This window comes from Balaenoptera borealis, assembly GCF_965194805.1.
Source record: "Balaenoptera borealis genome assembly, chromosome: X".
Lineage (NCBI taxonomy): Eukaryota > Metazoa > Chordata > Mammalia > Artiodactyla > Balaenopteridae > Balaenoptera > Balaenoptera borealis.
Genome location: NC_138881.1, coordinates 43,998,918 through 44,019,564, shown reverse-complemented (window position 1 = coordinate 44,019,564; position 20,647 = coordinate 43,998,918). Strand labels below are relative to the sequence as shown.

Here is a 20,647-nt window from a genome sequence, read left to right as displayed (position 1 = left end):
TATCACCTTCCTATGGCTTCTCCCTTTCTCTGGTTAAGAGAATAGTCTAAGGATACCCAGAGTCAAATGCTGACTCTACTTACTAGTTGTGTGAACTTAAGTAATTCAACCAAACCTCAGTTTCCTCATGTATAAAATGGAGATAATTGTAGAACTTGCCAGATAGGTTTGCTGTATTTATTGAGTTTATATATCCAAAGTACTTGCATTGGGCAGTGTTTGGCACCCATAGTTAGGTGCTATATGTGTTACAGTTGTTATTATTATTTTTTTTTTATTAAAACAACTTCATTTCATTTCAAAGGACCTGTTTTTCACTGTTGCCTTTAACAGTAAATGATTGGAGTTGCTAAGAAGTAAGTGGACATTTAGAGGGCTAGCTAGCAAATCTAAAGACATCTGTCTCAATAGCCCTACCTCTTTAGAATATTCCCAGTAGCCAAGTTCCATCACATTCACTCATTTTGAGTTCCATTAAGAAAATCAGTTACATCAGTTAGAGAATCCCCAATTTCTGGACTGTGGTCAAGGAAGACAAATCTCATGTGAGAGATGTAGGGTCAGTTTAGTAATGAATAAAAAAAATCTGTGATTAAGTAGCTAAATTGTAACTATTTTCAGTTTCTCAAAAGAAAGACACAGCTAGCAATTATTTAAGTTTTCTGCAGCTTCCCATTTATTCCTATATTCAACTCCCATTCCCCTCCGCTTTACCATTGGCTTAAGCTCATATATGAGGCCTCAATGGACCTACCTAATGAGTTTTGATCAATGGTGTGCTGGAAAATGTTTAACAACCAGCTCTCTGGGGGGATGAAAGCCCTGATTTATTCCTGGTGTAAACCCTTTCATCATGGCCTATTTCAAGCTACTGATATAATGTCATTGAATGCAGAGTTGGGAATTATAGGCATAATCAGCTTACCTAAACTGGTATGAATTGGCTCCAGCACACCACTGGTTTTAATGGATGGATGCAGAAGAATAAAACAAACTACTTGGTTTTGTTGTTGTTGTTGTATATATATCTACCCTCTTTTATCAGTTTTTTTCCTTCAAATATGTGGTCACTTTGCCCTTTGATGTGAAAGTGCTACAAAGGAGTTCAGACATCTCTGGAAACAGTAATACAGACTTTACTTTCATCATATATTTTTATCTGAGATACTTAAATGTTCTTTCTTTATGGGAATAAGTCAATGACTCTTATTTCCCTTTATTTTATGTGGAGAAAATAATGACCACTCATATCTGACAGCCTCCAAAGATGGCTTCTTTATTATGAATCCCAGTTCCACTGAATCCACCCAACTGGCTGGGTGTCCTCTCTTACAGCTAACAAGTTAGTTGTTAACACAATAGGACATCTACATGTGCCTCTCAAGAACATTAAGCCTTGTGCCCAGTGTAGAGGGGGCCTTCCCTCAGTGGCTGTTGATCACGCAGATAAAGTCTGCAGCCCAATGATAACAGCACTTCTTTCCTGCACCAGTGTCTATTTTCTTCTTCCCTTTGGCTAATTTCAGACGCTTCAAAGAAAGGTGTGTCATGAACAACTATTTTGGAATTGGACTAGATGCTAAAATTTCTCTGGAATTCAACACCAGAAGAGATGAACACCCAGGACAATACAAGTAAGGAAAAGAAACTCCCCTCCCTACATACAAACACACAATCACAATATACACATGTATTCCCACATCCCCTACCTCACAGACAAGAAACAGAAAGAGTCTGTCCTTTGTAAGTAAAACACATTAGTCCCAAGGTTAGACTAGTGGGATAGCTTGCCCCAAATATTGACCAGATCTGTGATGACGCTGCACTGGCATCCTGAACTTGGAGCTGCTTTCATAGTCTTGACCTGTGGACAGCTAACTGTGTTACTGTTACTGAAAACAGATTACATTGATTCAATTCAGCCAATTGCCTATCTTTGTTCTGTCTCCAAGAACTTGATGAGGTCCTAGTAGTGGTTTTAGGTCTGTTCTTGCTTGGCAAGGCTGCAAAGTATCAAAGATCGCCCTACTGGTTCTTAGTGTTCCTAACCGGGTTCCCCAGGACCTACTGATTTTACCCCATCTTGGTTGGTCTGCTTGGCACCTTCTGGTACTTTTGTACTACAGACATACCCTAAGGCAGCCTCAGAGTTCTTGTGGTAAATTGAAATTATGAGTAAAAAGAAGCACACCCTCCACCCATCATCACCATCCCTGCCCACCTGCCACCAGAACTTCTTTCTCAGAGCAGGCCTGGGCTGAGGAACAAGTACTTTATCAGATGTGTCTTGAAAATATTGCTTCCCAGTTGCTTGTCTTTTTTGTTATTATTGCTTGTCTTTTCATTTGTAATGGTCCCTTTTGAAATACAAAATTTTGAATTTTGATGAGTTCCAATTGATCAAGTTTTTTTTTTGTTTTTTTTTGTTTTTTTTTTTTTACGGACCATGCTTTTGATGCCATGTTTGAGAAATCTTTGCCTAACCCAAGATCTTAAAAATTTGCTGTTTTCTTCCAAAATTTTTGGTTTTGCTCTTACATTTAAGTCTATGATCTGTTTTGAGTTACTTTTTATGTATGGTATTAGGTAAGAATCTGAGTTCATCTTTTTGCACATGGATATCCATTTACCACAGCACCACTTTTTAAAACTATCCTTTCCCCCAATGAATTGTGTTGGCACCTTTGCTGAAAATCAATTGACCCTAAATGTAAGGGTTTTTTTTCCTAGACTCTCACCTACATTCCATTGATCTATGTGTCTATCCTGTGCAAGCACCACGCTGTCTTGATAACTGTAGCTTTATAGTAAGTTTTGAAATTGGGAGATGAAAGTCCTCCAACTTTGTTCTTTTTTCAGAATTGTTTTGGTTGTTCTAGGTATTTTGCATTTCCATATAACCAAACTCCAATTTTTAATAGATAAGGAAACTGAAGTGCCCAGAGAACTTATGGTTTAAAACAGAGTGCAAATAATTTTGTGCTATGTGCTAGCCTTCTTACATTTCAAAACCCATGCCCTGTGGTGGCTCATTTCTGTGGCTCTACTTTTTTTTTTTTTTTAATGGCTGTGTTGGGTCTTCGTTTCCGTGCGAGGGCTCTCCCTAGCTGCGGCAAGTGGGGGCCACTCTTCATCGCAGTGCGCGGGCCTCTCACCATCGCGTCCTCTCTTGTTGCTGAGCACAGGCTCCAAACGCGCAGGCTCAGTAGCTGTGGCTCACGGGCCTAGTCGCTCCGCAGCATGCGGGATCCTCCCAGACCAGGGCTCGAACCCGTGTCCCCTGCATTGGCAGGCAGATTCTCAACCACTGCGCCACCAGGGAAGCCCTGTGGCTCTACTTTAAAAGCTCACAGTAAACTCTATCCAGTCTTTCTAGTGATTGTTAAGTATCCTGCCTGTTTTTATCAGAGACTCTACAGTCAACAGGACCTTGTCCTTCCCACCTCCACCACAAGTCTCCGGATATCCTTGCCCGTCCCATATTCTCTCCACTGGTTCCTACTCTACAGTCTTCCTAGTAAGCTTATTTCTATTCTGTAGCACTGAGTTAAGTGTTTGATATACAGGTCTTGGAAATCTCTCCACTTTGCCAGAAAAGTTATGCTTCAAAGAAACTGCAATCTAAGAGTCACATGTTTCAAATGAAATTGATTCCAAGTGGCTGAAACCTTGAGCTCCCAGAGTGGCACTTGCCAGGGTAGCTGATGTGTACTAGCCAGTTATGCTCACAGCTTTTTATGAGCCTTACTTTCTAAATATAGCCTGTCTCTTCCAAGCCTGAACCAATATCAGAAGCAAGTAAAAGTGACAAATCAATGGGATGCTGATGCCTCAAGGAGACCCAGGAACCCATTTCAGCTGGTGTTCACATAAGGATACCAGTTACACTATCCTAGCATTCCCTCTTGTGTCCAGTTACCATTAAACATGACTCCTCTCTATAAGAAGGCACTTGACGAATAAGATGGTGTCTCCTCTTACTTTTCTTCATCCACTTATCTTTATATTATTCACCCTCTGACTACCTTTCTCTACCCTTATCTCCCTGTAGTAGCCGCCTTAAGAACAAGATGTGGTATGGCCTTCTGGGAAGCAAGGAACTTTTTCAGCGCTCTTACAGGAAACTGGAAGAACGAGTGCACCTGGAGGTTAGTGGAAAAGAGGGTGATCCTTCCTGGGCATGAAGAAAGGAAATATCATGACCTTGGGAATCAACTTTCCACTATATCCTTAGTTCTTCCCAAGCTTTAACTCTGATCCTCACTCATTGCTCATGGGAGGAAAGCATGAAGATAGATTTCCATTTTATGGATAAGAAAATAATAGCATGAAGAGAAGACAGAGCCCTTCCCCCATCTCTGTAAATGGCCCTTCACATTGGTATCTGAAAAGCCAGCCAATAAGGGCTACTTTTTTCTTTCAGTGTGACGGAGAAGCCATCTCCTTGCCAAACCTGCAAGGCATTGTAGTGCTCAACATTACCAGCTATGCTGGAGGCGTCAACTTTTGGGGAAGCAGCACAGCTACCACAGTGAGTATGGAACAAGGAACAGGGAGGAAGAAAGGCTTGACCCCTCTAAAGTCTATCAGAAAGGAGAGTTGAATTGACTGGAGTGTAGGGGAAGAGGAGATGGGCTGGGGACCTTTATTGGCAGCAGCTGTATGATGAGGTTTTTTTTTTTTTTTTTTTTTTTTTTTTTTTTAAGGCAATTACCACCCCAGAGCACAAGAATCAACCAAAAACCTCAGGATCAGATAAATTCTTCGGTGTTGCTTGGACTTTGAATTTTCCATTCCTCACATTTGAAAGATCCTTGAAAGGTTACCTAGGCCATGCCCTTTTCTCTAAGGAGGTCTGTCAATAAAATCTCCTGAGAAATTGGCCATGAATCCTTTCGTCTGAGCTCACCCAAGAAGGCCATGAGACCAGTGGGACTGGCCTTGGGGATTTATGATGCTAGATTGGACAGGGAGAGAACCAGTTAAGAGTTGTGATCTCAAAAGGGACTGAGTTTTTATCTCAGTGCCCTTTTCCCAAGTTGGCTTCCTGACCTCATTCTTCTCCTTTTAATAATGTAGTAGTTTCTCCACTCTTCATGAGCTAGAAAAATTCTCACCAGGAGCTTTCAAAGCATACCTGCTTGTGATAGGCAAGGTGTGGTTTCTCAAGGGTGAGATGTGTGACACAGTTCTTCCTCCTCAGGAATATGAGGCTCCTGCGATAGATGATGGGAAGCTAGAGGTAGTGGCAATCTTTGGTTCTGTACAGATGGCAATGTCCCGTATCATCAACCTGCATCATCATCGCATCGCCCAGGTAGGCACGGGCCTGGTGGGCACCAGAAAGGGTTTGAGCTCTGTGGCTTCAATCCAGGATGTGAGGTAGTCTCAGGAATTAACCAGGTATAAGAATGACAGGGTGGAGAGAGCAGGTTATCTGGTGGGAAGCAAGGTGCTGGCTGAAGTTGGAAACAGAGGTGGTAGGGACCAAAGGAGCAAAAAGCCCATAGCAAACGTGTTTCCTCCCTGGGACAATCGGATTCACATTTTTGCCAGTCCTGTTCAGATACACATTTAGGCTATGACTGTGAGATTATCAGATTGGTCTATAGTCGTTACCTCATTTTTCTCCCCCATTCTCCCTCCTCCTCTTCTCTGGCAGTGCCGTGAGGTGATGATAACCATCGATGGTGAAGAAGGTATCCCAGTGCAGGTGGATGGGGAGGCCTGGGTTCAGAGGCCAGGCCTTATCAAGATTAGATACAAGAACACTGCCCAGATGCTGACAAGAGATCGGGTAAGAAGGGAAAGGCTCATCTGGGGCTCCTACGTTGTCTCATCTACAGCTATCACTTGAGTACTGAATACTTCCAGTCAGGCAGAATTCCTTAAAGGGAGGTCTGCATGATACTTATCTCAGAGTCACCTTGGGTGCTTGTTAGAAATGCACATTCCTGGGCCCCACACAGGCCCACTGCATCAGAATGGAGACGGGTATTTCCTGGGAACTTGCATTTGCAGACAAGCTCCCTGAGACACTCTGATATACATAGACACTTGCAAAGCACTGTCCAAGAGAGTGAGACAAGAAGCTCCCTTCTGTAGTTTTCAAAAAAGTTGTACTCCTCCCTCCACTGCACAGAGTTAAAGGCCTCAGGTGGTTACGGAGAAATCTGCTCCCTCAACAAGAGATTCTTCATTGAATATGGTCTTTAGGTTCCTCTAAGGCGTCTTAAAATACTGCATTCACAAATATCACTCACCTCAGCTACACCACCTAAAGCTAGAAAGGAGCCATTATTAATCAGATGCTCAATGCTTAGAGGCTTTCTTCCACTCTGGCCTGTGGACAGTCCATAGACACAGCAATAGAGAAGGGATGGGATGTCTAGTTTATAAACTACCTACTTTGTGTTGGGCACTTTACATATATTCTCTCAAGTAGGTCCTCTCAACAATCCTGTGAGGTAGATACACTTATTCCCATTTTATAGGTGAGGAAAATGAGGACCATAGAGGTTAAATACTTTGCTAAACTGACACAACTAGTCAATGACAGAAGCACAATTCAAAATTAAACGAGATATGTCTAGCTCTAAGATCCATCAGAATATATTGCCTAGATTTGGCAAAGAAGGGAGCTGAAAAGGGCTCCACTTTCTTATTGATCATGATACCTACCTATAGGAGCTTCTGGAAGGCAGACATCTGTCTGATTCAAGTATGTTGTTCCAAGACTTGGCATGGTAACAGCAACAACGACAACAACAAAAACAACAAAAACTAAAACTGCTTAGTATGAAAGAGACATTGAATAAAATGTTGGACAGATGTATGGGTGTGGAGATTGGGTGTATGGGGGAATGGATGAGGCCCTCTTTCCCCTTTCCCCACAGTACCCACAAATATCAGACTCACAGACAGATCTGTCACATGCCGTCTTAGCTACAGCAATCTTTAGGCTCTGCCACTGTCTTTATCGCCAGGACTTTGAGAACTCAATGAAAATGTGGGAGTGCAAGCATTCTGAAATCCAGGCTGCCTCTCAACCCCAGCTGGACTCCCAGGAATCTCAAGATAGCCTCTCTGATGAGGAGTATGCCCAGATGCAGCACTTAGCTCAGCTTGCAGAAAACCTCATCAGCAGGTAAGTGGACTGGCCCAGATACAGGGCTGGGAATCCCAAGAAGAGATAGGGAGAAGAAGCCAACTTGTATCTATTGGCTACTGGAGAGCCTGGCCTCAGAAAGGAGTCTTGCTCAGAGCTCTGAAGATTGACAGGGACCCTGACATTCTACGTAGGAAATAGTCTTTGTGGTCAGCAGTAAGCCAGCTTGGACCTCTCTCATTAGGCCCAGAGATAAGTTTTGATCTCCTCTTGCTGCCCCAGACCCAACAGGACTAAAAACGTTTATCTTTGCCCTTAAATATCAGGAGGGCCTTAGAGTTTCTGGAGTCAGCTCCTTCCTCTATTCTAGCCTCCCACTCTCCCAAAGCACCCAGTATCTAATTCTGGCGAGACAAGGATGGACAAAAGTGAATACCTAGAGAAGAGTAGAAACATTTTCTGGCATAGGTGGCTCCCTAGAAATGAGAAGAAATAACAGGAGAGAGTAAAGAATACAATTTACCCTTAATCCCAACCCTCACCAGCTCCTCAGGCCAGACATCCTTCAGAACTCTAGACTCATTTATCTGTCCTTGCCTTATTACAGACTTACTGGCCTGAGCAAGGTCCACCAGCATGTGTCTGTCCTCATGGATTCTGTGAATGCCAGTGCTAACATCCTGAATGATATATTTTACAACAAAGACGGTAGCAATGATGCAGGTGCAGCTTCCTGCATTCCCATTGAGGTAAGGGGGGAAGGGGCAGATGAAGGAAAGGAGTCAAACCAAATAAGAAAGGGAAGGAAGGGGACCTGGAGGCTGGGTAGAGAAACTGGGCAAATGACATGGCAGGAAACTGATGGATAGAGTAGTGAGGGAGGCAGATATTGCTTGACTTGTTACAGGTCCAGAGTGGTTACTGGGAGAATCCCATAGCAGATTTCATCAGCCTGATAGCTATCTACCACACTGGCCTCAAGGAGAAATAGCCTGAGAATGGAGAGGAACTTGGCTTAGGCCCTTCCTCATTCCAACTGGATCCCTATATGACCTGTTAAGGTGACACTTGTCATTGAAACTTGTGCTCCAGGCTGCCTTGGTTTTCCTCTTGAAGGGAAGGTCTAGTTTCTTGATGTTAAATGTGCCATCCTGTGACTTTACCCACTGGCAGAAGATTTTTAAGTGATGCTTTTAAAAAGTAACTTTAGTGCTAGGCAAACAATACAAAAGGGCCACATACAGGGTCAGGGCCTCCTAAAATGTAGGTTACCTGTTTATTCGGGGCCGGATCTTAGTTGGAAGAGGCCTGGAGCTCCAGGCCTGGCGTTTCAAGAAGACAGATGGTTAGGCCTAACTTTGTGTACCATGGGAAAGGTGGCTTCAGCCTAATGGCAACAAGTGGCCTCAAACTTACTATCTGGTTTGCATATTCCCTGTTTCCCTATACCCATAGCACTCAATCAGTGATGCCAAATGCCAAGTTGTGCTGTGCCACAGCATACAACACACCAATACAGCTGTACTGGTAGTTGATAGCTGGCATCAGTTTTGACTGGTTGGTGCCCATGCTGAACTACTAGTTGTGCTATATTGTGAATATTACTTTTTCACTTATAGCCACATCCTACTAGCCTGCTCCTACCTTCCCACAGAGAAGCCAGCTGCATGCTTACTAACCAACAACTCCTCTGTCTTTGTCCTTTCCCTTCCTTTCTTTTCCTTTCTTCTCCTCTCAGACTCTAACCAGAAATGACGCAGTAGATGTTACATTTAGTCTTAAAGGGCTCTACGATGACACCAAAGCTTTCCTGGATGAAAACTTGGTGAGTGGATGGGGTTGGAACAGGGAGGGCAAAGTACCCCATCTGAATTTGGTCACAGCCTGTGCTTGGTTCTAGGGCATTGGAAGACATGTAGGAGCATTTTGGCCAGGTGCTTACCTGGCAGTCCCTGCTGTGTCATCTTCACCCAGAGTTGTCATTGATCGTGTCACTTTATAAGTTATGCAAATCCATAGGGACTACAATATCCTTGAAGAAAAGCCTGTCTCCTTTGGCAAATGTCTCCTGGGTCCAGACCAGGCCAAACAAAAGCAACGTTTTCTCATCATACCTAATATAGTTTCAGTAGAAAAGGGTGAGCTCTTTTGAGCTGCTCTGCATCTCCCAAGTTTCCACATACGTCTCTCACCATGTGGAAAGACAGTAAGGAATAGTGGGAAAAGTTGGGGGTCTCTGAGTTCAAATCCCAAATCTGCCAATTACTAGCTATATTAGTTTTCTAAGGCTGCTGTAACAAAGTACTAAAACCTGGGTGACTTAGGACAACAGAACTTTATTGTCTCACAGTTCTGTAGGCTAGAAGCCTGAAATCAAGGTGTCAGCAGGGCCATGTTCCTTCTGAAACCTGTTGGGAAATCCTTCCTTGCCTCTTCCTAGCTTCCGGTGACTTGCTGGCAATCTTTGCTGTGTTCCTTGGCTTGTAGATGCATTACTCCAATCCTCCATATTCACATGGTGCTCTCCCTGTGTCTCTCTGTCTTCCCATGGCCATCTCCTTAAAGGATACCAGTCTTACCGGATCAGGGCCCACCCTACTCCAGAGTCCAGACCAGACCAATGATCTCATCTTAATAATTACATGTGCAATGACCCTATTTCCAAATAATTGAGGTACTGAGGATTAGGATTTCAAGATATCTTTTTGGAGGGGACACAAATGAATCCATAACAGTAGGTATGTGAGGTAACTTCACCTCTCTGGGTCTCAGTTTCCCTACCTACAAAATAGGAATTAAAATCTCTACCTGTCCAGGTTGTTGTGAGGATTAAACAAACTACTGTATATTATGTGCCTAGCTCTTCCTAGCAGCTTGACAGATGGTAGATTTTATTAGTGTTAGGGAAAATGGACTGAGGCTCAGTTTTTGAGCTACAGGAAGAGTTGCTGTTTCTCATAATGCAAAGCCCATAGGCACACCTGGTGAGTGTGCTTTAATGAGTCAACTGATCATGACCACTCCACTTTGAGGTCTGCTGCTAAGGCCCCTAGGAAGGTACTGTTCTTGCCTCTCATCTAATTAAGATTTATTTGAAGAGGGGCCTCTGAGTTGATTTTTGCAAGAAGTGCAGCCACTTCCCCTTTTCCATTTGCACATCTAATTGGCACACTGCACAGGTGGAAGAGTGGTTAAGGCAGTCAGGCCAGGCTGTCCCAGCATCTGAGCCCCAGGCTAGAGTCTTTCAGCCTTCAGCGACAGCACCAGAAGTACCTTCTATATATAGGCAGAGCTCAATGGAATTGCCAATTTTGGCAGCAAGAAATATGGGAGCTTGGCCTCTTATTGCCACTCAGGCTTTCTTGAGGCTCATAGGCTCATGAAAATTGGTTTGTGCCAGCCAACAACCCAAATTGAGCACATATCACACTTAATATAGAACCTGGTAAGGACACCCCCACACATACACACATCCAAATGAGACCTGGTGCAAACGGCCGCTAAGAATGACCATGTATCTCCAGAAAGGCCATATCATAGAGGTGGCATGGATGTAAGGCTTATTTCATTTTTTAAAATTTATTTTTATTTTATTTATTTATTTTGGCTGCATTGGGTCTTCGTTGCTGCATGCGGGCTTTCTCTAGTTGTGGTGAGTGGGGGCTACTCTTCATTACGGTGCACAGGTTTCTCATTGCGGTGGCTTCTCTTCTTGTGGAGCACGGGCTCTAGGCATGCAGGCTTCAGTAGTTGCAGCATGCAGCCTCAGTAGTTGTGGCACACAGGCTTAGTTGCTCCGCGGCTTGTGGGATCTTCCCGGACCAGGGCTCAAACCCGTGTCCCCTGCATTGGCAGGCGGATTCTTAACCACTGCGCCACCGGGGAAGTCCAGGCTTATTTCATTTGAATGTTGTTATTCCTCCCCTTGAAGGAGAAGAACAGTCAGTGTTGGGAGAGGGATGTAGCCTTTTGATGAAGAAAATCCCACCCAGTAACTCCCACTTCCCTTATGTGGCAAACTGGCTTAGTGATATGTTAGAACAGAAACCAGGAAGTGATCAACGAAGTCCCCTGAGTCAGTTTGCACATTTATCTCAGAGAAGAGTCCTGAACAAGGTCTCTATTGAAGCCAGAAGGACAAGAGAACAGAGCATAAGATTCAGGCCCAACCATATGCTATTTTTCAGAGCCCGAGTCTCTAGGTGCCAAATAGGAAGTCATTAGGAAGCCATTTTATTCCTCTCCTATTATGATTAGGAATCATTTTCTAAGACCCCAATTCCTCTTTCTTCTCTGTGGCTTTGGGTTTGACTATCAAATCCCTTTTGAGCACTGCTGGTAAGTATGCCCCTAAGAATCCCTGCCCCTTTCCCCCTTACCTTGAAGTGATGGCCATTTCTTCTTGACACCACTGTTCCCCATTCCACCACCATGTGCACACACGTGTCCTGTGCATCTGGGCTACTCCGTACTGTCCTAAATCATTCGTTGTAAAGCAAAAGCAAGAGATTATTTGTCAACATGATTTGTTCCCCTCTCATATCCCATCCTGATTGGTCATAACCTCCAATCCCATCCCTCGCTCATTCACCTGCCACCCATTTGTGACAGTCGGCAGGGTTCCACTTAAGGCTGGCCCATGCACAGCAAGAAGCCACATAAGTGCCAGATTGAAAGTAAAACACATGCCAGAGAGGAGAGATGAAGCCAAATTAGGTGGGCTGGAAAGCATGTCAGAGCTGATGATATCAGCATGCATCTGTTCTCCCAGCTCACTATTTAATGGAACATGAACTATCTCACTTATGTTATTGGTTTAGAACTTGGTTCTTCTGAGTTGGAGATGGTCCCAGAATAATCTATTTTAACTCTCCCATGGAGCATACAGAGTTCATCCTGTGGGTGCTGGGGGTTACTAGGGAATGCTTGAGCTTTGTTTCCTAAACCCATGGGACAAGCCATCATTCACTAAGAGTGAATAGCTAGGGGCTAAAAGCACAGCCTGGGGAGGCAGACCCTCTTTGCCAGGAAGGGAAAATTTGAGCCAATCTCTCACTAGCCCTCCCCTTGCTTCACAAAGTAGCCTTTAAATTATGGTAACTGTGTAATAAAGATTCCCCCCACCCCAGCATCTGGCCACCCCACATACCCTTTCTGGGATGGTGTGGTATAGAGGGTAGGCTATAGAGTTGAATAGATCTGGGTTTCTGTCTAGTCATGTGATCTTGAGCACTAAACTTCTTTGAGTCTGTTTTCCCACCTATAAAATAAGAACAGTAGTACTTTGTAAGGTATTATCAAGCTATTGGGAAGATGGAATGAAACTGTATGCACAGTGCCTGGCATATAGTATTTGCTCAAAAATTGGTAGCTATTATTAGGGGGACACTTAGGTGTCTCCAGGGGCTTGAGGGTCAAGGGTAGGACCCTTATCCTGGACCCTAAGCTGTAGGGGTACAACTCAGTGTTAATTGATACTGGTCAAAGGGCCTCTCTGCTTGCCAAACTGTGATCATGCCAAGCCCTAAGGAAAGCATCACTGTCTGGTTGTCTCCTGGATCTCCCTATTGAGAAAGTAAAGAGCTGGCTATACTTTCCACCGACACCATGGGCCAAAAGAGATATAAGTTGGCACCCTGTGGTCTCATGGCCACTAGCAGGGACTGGGAGTTGGGGAGAAGGCAAGAGTCTATGAAGGTAGGGTGCTAGGCATTGGATACTCACTCTTTTTCCTGTCTTCACCAGCTGAGAAATGCTGAGTATGAGGCCACACTGCAAACTTCCCTGGATGCCATGAATAAGGAGTTTGAAAAGCTATCTGAGATTGACTGGATGAATTCAATCCTTTCTCCAGAGGTATGTGACCTGTGGATTGGGAAATAAAGGGGAAGAGGAATTCTTCCTTGGTGCTTTGCCTTCCAGTGTGGGCCAGGACACAGTGACTGATGTAGCATAGGGAGGCCAGTAGTGGCTTTCAGCTTGAGTTTAATGGAGACTCCTCCTCCCATCTCCTCACCATAAGTATACAGGACAAGGCAGAAGGCACACTGAAAAACTAGATGACCATGAGAACATAACCAGAAAGAAGAATCACTCTGTAGCAGAAGATTGGGAAAGAATAAGCAAGAATGGTCTTTTTCTGTGCTGTTCTCCTGGCTGCAATTCCCCTCCCCTGCTCAGTACCTGCTGCTGGGACTGAATTTCGTCTGGTACATACCATTATGGCCAATACCACGTGTTTACAGCCAACATCTGTTCTAAATGGTTGGTGCCCAGGCCATACTTGTGGTTAAATCTACCAAATATCACCTCTCCTTGCTGCTTTCTGTCCCTCCCACTCTGGGAGGAAAGTAGGCTATCTCAATGCTTTCCCCTAGCAGGTGTGTGGCTTAAAAGACAATCAAGCGTGGCAGCTGTGACTATAATATAGCTGTGGGGATGTCATCATTTTTTGACAATTCTGAGTGCTCTCCTGAGATTGAAAAATAGTCCCATTTCATAAATCAAATGACTCAAAGCTGTCCACCTATCACCAGGTAAATTACACGTTTTATGGTCTGACAGGGTTTTGCTTTAAATTTCTCCACCATGGAACTGCTCATTTCAACCTGTAGGAATCCTTGGTTCTCCTATTCATTATACCTGTTTTCTGGCTTCATACACCAGTTATATGCATGTGAGCAAGCCATACAAGCATGTTTGGACTAGTGCAGCAATTGGTCTACCATTTAAGAGAAAAAGCCATAGGCAAATTCAGGTCTTAAAGGATTTAATAACTCTCATATGCCTTTGCTGCTCTTAACCAGTAGCCCCCTGGGGAAGAAAAACATGCTGTTATGCAGAAAAGGAAGCAAACTCTTGTAGCACCCCCTTCCTACTCAGTTCAGCTATCTTGCACCAAGCTCCTGACCTAGGCAAACAGACTGGATATTGAGAGAAATGAAACAAACAGTCCATGCTCTGAGGTCTCAATATGGGAGTCTGCCTGGCCTGGGCATAATCTCTTTTCTGGACTTCAGCATTTCCATAAAGATGAAGAAGTGAGGCTCTAAAGAAGGGCAGAGTAGATTGAAAGAAAGACAGGAAGATGTTGCTCATTCACTTGATACCAAACTTGCTCACCTTAAGGCCACAGAAGACGCAGATCCACTTTGGTGGGGAAAAGCAGAAGGAGAGTCAATTATTCATTGGACTTTCCAAAGCTTTGGTTCCGAGGGAAGGTCCTGTGCCCTTCCTTTAGGTTTCTTCTGAAAGGCAATTCAGAAGAGCATTTATTAATATGAGATCATTTATTAAAGCATTTAGCAAAGTACCTGGCACAGAGTAGGATCTTGGTAAAGATCAGATGCCTTCTAGGGCACAGGACTAGTGAGTAGGGGTATCTCCCATACCTGGACAGACAGCAGATCTGCCTGCTTCTTGCAGCCATCCTTGTTCACCACCTTGCCAGGCCTCTAGGAATTGTTTCTGACTATTAGGCAACTAACATTTTGACCTTGCTCTTGTTGTGGTTTGCCAGGAAAAGTCTTCAGACACTGACAGTAGAAGCCTCAGATTGAAAGTTAAGTTCCCCAAATTGGGGAAGAAGAAGCCAGAAGAGGAAGACAAACCTAAATCAGGCCAAGGCATCCAGGGGTTTATTGGTAAGTTTCTCCCACAGGCATCGAGGTCATAAAGAATTCCCCAGCAGCCTGGGTACTTCCCAAAGACCTGAAGCTCACCTTAGAAATGTACACGGGTACGGTGGTGATGGAGGAGGTGGCCAGTTGGGAGCCAACCTTAGGGGATGCCAAGCAGTCTCTTGGACAAGTTGTGAGTTAGAAAGTGATATGGAGGGAATTCCCTGGCTGTCCAGTGGTTAGGACTCCACGCTTCCACTGCAGGGGTCACGGGTTCGATCACTGGTTGGGGAACTAAGATCCCGCATGCCGTGCGGTACAGCCAAAAAAAAAAAGCTCCTTAAAAAAAAAAGAAAGTGATATGGACACTGACAGGGAGAGAACCTGAGAGGCAACCTTGCTTTGTGATCTCTGTGTTATAAACAGCTGAAGAGAAAAATGAGAACAGCCAGTTACCTTTCTGCTTGACCCATTCCTTTCCTCAGTGGATAAAGTATGGCAAAACAGTCATATTTCGATCTCTTTCCCAGTCAAATACAACTACAAGCTTTTGGTCCTGCTCCAGAAAGCAGTATTTTTTTTTGCATTATTATTTTTTTTAACATCTTTATTAGAGTATAATTGCTTTACAATGGTGTGTTAGTTTCTGCTTTATAACAAAGTGAATCAGTTATACATATACATATGTTCCCATATCTCTTCCCTCTTGCATCTCCCTACCTCCCACCCTCCCTATCCCACCCCTCTAGGTGGTCACAGAGCACAGAGCTGATCTCCCTGTGCTATGCGGTTGCTTCCCACTAGCTATCTATTTTACGTTTGGTAGTGTATATATGTCCATGCCACTCTCTCACTTTGTCACATCTTACCCTTCCCCCTCCCCATATCCTCAAGTCCATTCTCTAGTAGGTCTGTGTCTTTATTCCCATCTTGCCACTAGGTTCTTCATGACCTTTTTTTTCCCCTTAGATTCTGTATACATGTATTAGCATACTGTATTTGTTTGTCTCTTTCTGACTTGCTTCACTCTGTATGACAGTCTCTAGGTCCATCCACCTCACTACAAATAACTCCATTTCGTTTCTTTTCATGGCTGAGTAATATTCCATTGTATATATGTGCAGTATTATTTGAGAAGGGTTGGGGCTGTCAGTGCTGGGCACCTACAGGGTCAGGAACAGGTTCCACGACATATCTAAACACTCTTATTCTTTGTTGTAGTAAATCCCTGGAAATGCAAAATTTGTTTCATTATTTGAATTTTGGTTCCACCCCTTCTTCAGAATTGGACTTAAATGTTCTTGATATGTCAGTGGGGCTCAAAAGAAGGTTCCCTTAGAATTGTCGGTTATGCCAATTCTGATGTCATTTGTCTCTCCTAAATTCTGAGCCTAGCTGACCTGGAAGCTTGAGAGAGATGACCATAGTGGACATGGGGGGGGAAGGGATGGAGGGTGACGGTTTGTTTTGTTTTTTTGAGGAACTGAGACTTCATACAGATGCCAAGAGAGAATCTCCTGGACCAAGTTGTGTTTGGTCCAACTGGTTTGAGTCCCTAAGAATCTGCCAGTTGGGAGACCCACGGTGTTTGAGAGTCTTTCTGAAGACTCTGAAAGGGTCAATAGCAGCTTCATGGATTATCAGGTTCTGAGAACTCATCCCATTTTGTGTTTGGCTTGCATGGCATCAGCTGGTTTTCTAAGATGGTTTAAAAATGGTTGCTACAATAGGAACAAACCAGTCTGTCTCCTAAAGGACTCTTTGTTTGCTCTCTTTAGCGTCCATACATTTAGGCATCTGGCAATGTGCTAACCTCATTATTTCTATACTTGCTTTTTTTTCTATAAAGGAAATTTGTGGCACCGCAGACATCGTGAAGATGAAGCAAACAATGATGATCCTCCAACACCATCAGGATCTCAACTATAACCCTTGAAAGCTGGAAGGAGAACTCACAACATTTAGGATTCTACTAAAAACTCTTGAAACCTCAATACAGGCTAGACTAAATTATTTCAGAACAAACATGAGCACCACCAAGAAAGATCCTCCAATTCTTTACACTAATACATTTTTTTCCTGGACTCAATCAGGTCTCCTTAGAGGTTTACATTTTCTCATTGGCCAAAGATTCTTGTTCCGAGTTGTCTTGTTCAGTTCTCCTTCTCTTCGTGCATCTTGAGCAACTACAGTATTTAATTGAACTAAGCTTTTTGTGAATGGCCTGGGATCTACAAAGGATTCAAGGGAGTTCACCTTTTCAGGGAGTTGGGGAATGTTTTTCTCTGACTGGCAGAGAAACTGTTGATGCTAGGGAATGAATGAAAGCAATACTCTCAGGGAGATGAGGAGAGGGGTCAGGACAGCCAGGCTTGGTGGTGTTTCTCCCCCAATCCCTGCCAATTGCAACTTGTGACTTCAGGCGGTCTCTCCTAGTAGGCTTATTAAGATGAGAACTAGGTCCTGGGGGCTTGTCCACTTGCCTCTTACAGTGACCATGTGAAATCTTTTCTTGTGGTGACTGCTCTCTCTGCAAACCCTTTCTGTTTTTCCATGTGCGCATGTATGTCTTTGCACATGTCCAGGTGGTGCTCTGGTGGCTGGGTGGGCCCATTGGTTGGAACTCACCCCTATGGCAACCATACAGGCTCCCCTCCTACTGCCTTGATCCTAGCCTGCATGCCTCCATGGAGTGTTTGCCTGCATTCTTGCTGGATTTTTTAACTAAATGTTTTGCTGCTGTGCTGCAGTATAGTTATGTATAGAGACATATAAAGATGTATATATATAAATATATATATATATATTTTTAAGAACTGAAAATACAACTCGACCTCTAAATGACCCTATAATTTATTGTGCTAACCCAGGAATCCCTCCCCACCCTGATCCCATCCTCCACCCCCATTACCCTACACACACATATGCCTCTACCAACTGCCCTAGTTCTTGGTGGAGCTTCTAATCTTTTGGTGCATTTTCAGTGTCTTAGAAGTGGCTGGGATCTACCTATGGCCCAGCTGATTCTGACGCCCCCTTAAAATTCTGAGCCAGGCCACAGAAAGGGGAACAAAAACACCAATGCCCTAGAGAAGGGGGCTAAGCTGGCATGCTGCCTTTTTCGCTCTATCTGTCCTGGACTCTACATCAGCAACTGCCCCAACCTGTGCTGTCCCCTTCCCCAATAAACACTATATGGAGCAACCAGGCCTTGAGCTCTGTGACTCAGATGTCTGAGCTAGGGACTGCCTGACAATCAAGTCACAGCCTAGGCCCTTCCCCACAAGCTCCACCTTGGCCTGCATCTTCTGGGCAGGCTGTTGGTTAAGTCCCCAAATCACTTTTGAATCTCCCTTCTTGCTCCTTTCCCTTGGGTACAGAGGGACATTCAAAGTGACCAGAAAATACATGGGCCTGGGAAAATGGAGGCTAAAAGCTTCTGCTTCTCCCATGGTTCTTCTTCCAAATTTCTCATGAAAACAAACCAGGCCAAAATTGCTCCAGATCCCAATTAGCATTTTTTTGAATGCCTGCGCCCAGTCAGGCAAATCTAATCAAACTCCAGTATTTCTCCAGTGGTTCTCTCATGTCCGCCTTGTATCCCCACCCACCCTCCACTCATACCTTTGAGTAAGTGTCCCTTCCCACTTATCAAGAGAAAGCCGGGAAACTGGCCTCTCCCCACTTCTCAGACAAACTTAGCGTGCTCAATTACCTGACTCAGTCCAATCGCTGGTTTATCGAGGTGCACAATCCAACTCTAAGCACTGGTTCTCAACTCTGGAACTCCACCAGCCTAGCCCACTTAAACCAGCCACCTGTGTTCCACCTCTGCAGGGGTGAGGAGAAAAATACTAACAAGGGGATAGTCCCCAGACGTCTGATTGCTGTGCCAAACAAACAAAAAAGTCCTAGCTCTACAACTAGGGAAGAAAGTTAATGGGAAAACATTTAAAACTTATTTAAGCATCAGAATATGTTAACTTACTGTGTGTATTTAAGTGGGGAATGTGCTGTTGCTGTGTCTTTGGCTTTCTCCACATTACTCTTTCTTCCCAGGAGGAGGTATTAGATCAAATCAATAAGGTCACCGTTGCAGCCCAACTTGGCTCCTCCGTGGCTGCACACATTAACAGCTGCACACACGCTCACTCACAGAGTTGGGAACCAAGTTGCATTTTTTTCAGAAGAGCCTTTTTCAAAATGAAAAATTTCCAAATGAGCAAATTTAAGGAAACAAAGGGAAGTCCTGGGAGAGGGTAGCTTTTACTTGGCAGTGCCTAAGCAGGGCTGTGTCTTGTAATTATTTTTATCACCAATGACGGTAAACTGTAATAGTACTCCATCTCTTGTGTTTACTTTGCTGACTTACTATCCGTCTTTGTATGTTGTAATGCTACTGTTGCTCTGTTGTACCATCTGGATTCCCTTTCACCCACCCTATCCTCCCACCCTGAATCAGAATGATATTGAATGAAACCACTAAGATTGGAGGCTGGAGTCAACTCCTGGAGCAGAATTGATAGGGGATGAGGCCCAGGAGCAGGTGTGGCTTGCTAAATCCCTTGGTTACCTCCTAAACTGCTTAGTTACCAGTTGTTTCCCAAAACAAGGAAGACAGCTTTGCTGAGCACCTGTTCTTGCACATACTAGCTTGAAAACAAAGCAAGAAGTGGTGATCTCTTTCTCAAGGGAGATGGCCCATCCTCTGGAAGCATAAGCTCCTTTCAGGACTTCATGGTTAACTACTTGCAGTAATATAATTGTTCAGGTGGTGGGACCAGACACCAAATATCCATCTCGATTATGTTCAAAGTTGACATCAAGAGCCAAAGTTCTGGAGTTTGGTTGCATCTTTGGAGCACTTTCTGAGGGACTGATTGAATGGGCAATTCCTAGCAAGAAGAACAGTGGGGAAGGAGAATGCCAGTGGAGTTGGACTGCCATCAACTGCTTTTGGTGTCAATACTACAGGAGGTCAGCAGCTATCAGTCACCTCACCGGAAAAGGGCCTGTGTTGTGTCCAAAGGGGCAAGGGAAGAATAAGGAAGACATCTTCAATTTAATAAATTAGGTTAAAGTTGATCAGAAGAAACAGTTGGGGTTAATGTCATCTTCCCTCAGGACACAAGTAGAAGAATTTTAGTTTCATAAGAAGTAGAAACTAATACCAAAGCAACCAAACCCATTAGCACCATTCCATCCTGTAAAGGACCTTGATCGGCTTTATGGTTTGTGGAATTGCATTTGTCTACCTGTCTGCTAATCTTTAATCTATGTTTTTTTGTTTATTTGTTTTGTTTCCTCAGAGGCCCCTGCAAGTAAGCAGCAGGGCCAGGGGCTGATTGGGGGAGGAAACTGGGGTAGTTATGGGGTAACAGAAAAAAGCAGAAAGAAAAGGTCCACAAAGTGTGCCTATTCCTCCTCCCCACAAAATGGAACACCAGTCTTCAAAGTTAATAAAGTTTTGCTTCTTAAAGTATTTTAATAAATGGATAAATATAATCAACACCAGTGTCTCATCATTTACCTCAGCATGGGAGGAGTTGAATGGTGGTGGAAATGGGGAGTGGGCTTGGGTTGTCATCCAAGCTCTAAACAAGCCACATGCATGTAGGGATGGCAGGTGGCGAGGGGTGGGGAACAGCAGCAGCACAAACAAACCAAGACTCTCCATCAGGGTGATCATAACACTAAAAGGGCTGCCACAAAAAGTTCTAAAACCTAAAACAACTCAGGACAATCCTATGGGGGAATACCTGCCACTGTATTTGTTTTAGAAGCCAACTCTCTGCAGGATCCAGATTCCAATGAAATGAACTAGTTACAGGGGAGGTGAACTGAGGTAGAGTACAGCCCAGATTGCTAACTAGATGCATAAATGCAAAAAGTACCTCGAAAAACTTTCGACAATACAATC

The 20,647-nt window shown here is 44.0% G+C and overlaps 2 protein-coding genes across 4 annotated transcripts in view; one reads left to right on the top strand and one right to left on the bottom strand.

Moving 5' to 3' along the window:
- The window catches only part of DGKK (diacylglycerol kinase kappa), a 164,392-nt gene extending 147,692 nt beyond the window's left edge, over positions 1 to 16,700 (top strand). For 2 of the 3 annotated variants that reach the window (XM_082376009.1, XM_082376007.1), the window contains 11 exons: positions 1,527 to 1,634; positions 4,052 to 4,148; positions 4,424 to 4,531; positions 5,204 to 5,317; positions 5,663 to 5,797; positions 6,987 to 7,147; positions 7,716 to 7,857; positions 8,847 to 8,933; positions 12,854 to 12,964; positions 14,628 to 14,751; positions 16,577 to 16,700. In XM_082376009.1, coding sequence (XP_082232135.1) covers positions 1,527 to 1,634; positions 4,052 to 4,148; positions 4,424 to 4,531; positions 5,204 to 5,317; positions 5,663 to 5,797; positions 6,987 to 7,147; positions 7,716 to 7,857; positions 8,847 to 8,933; positions 12,854 to 12,964; positions 14,628 to 14,751; positions 16,577 to 16,656 — 1,267 coding nt within the window. In that variant the 3' untranslated portion in view covers positions 16,657 to 16,700. The remainder of the gene's footprint in view (positions 1 to 1,526; positions 1,635 to 4,051; positions 4,149 to 4,423; positions 4,532 to 5,203; positions 5,318 to 5,662; positions 5,798 to 6,986; positions 7,148 to 7,715; positions 7,858 to 8,846; positions 8,934 to 12,853; positions 12,965 to 14,627; positions 14,752 to 16,576) is intronic. The other variant, XM_082376008.1, reaches the window with a different exon arrangement.
- The window catches only part of LOC309620043 (G2/mitotic-specific cyclin-B3-like), a 187,728-nt gene that overhangs the window by 77,744 nt on the left and 89,337 nt on the right, over positions 1 to 20,647 (bottom strand). The window lies entirely within an intron of this gene.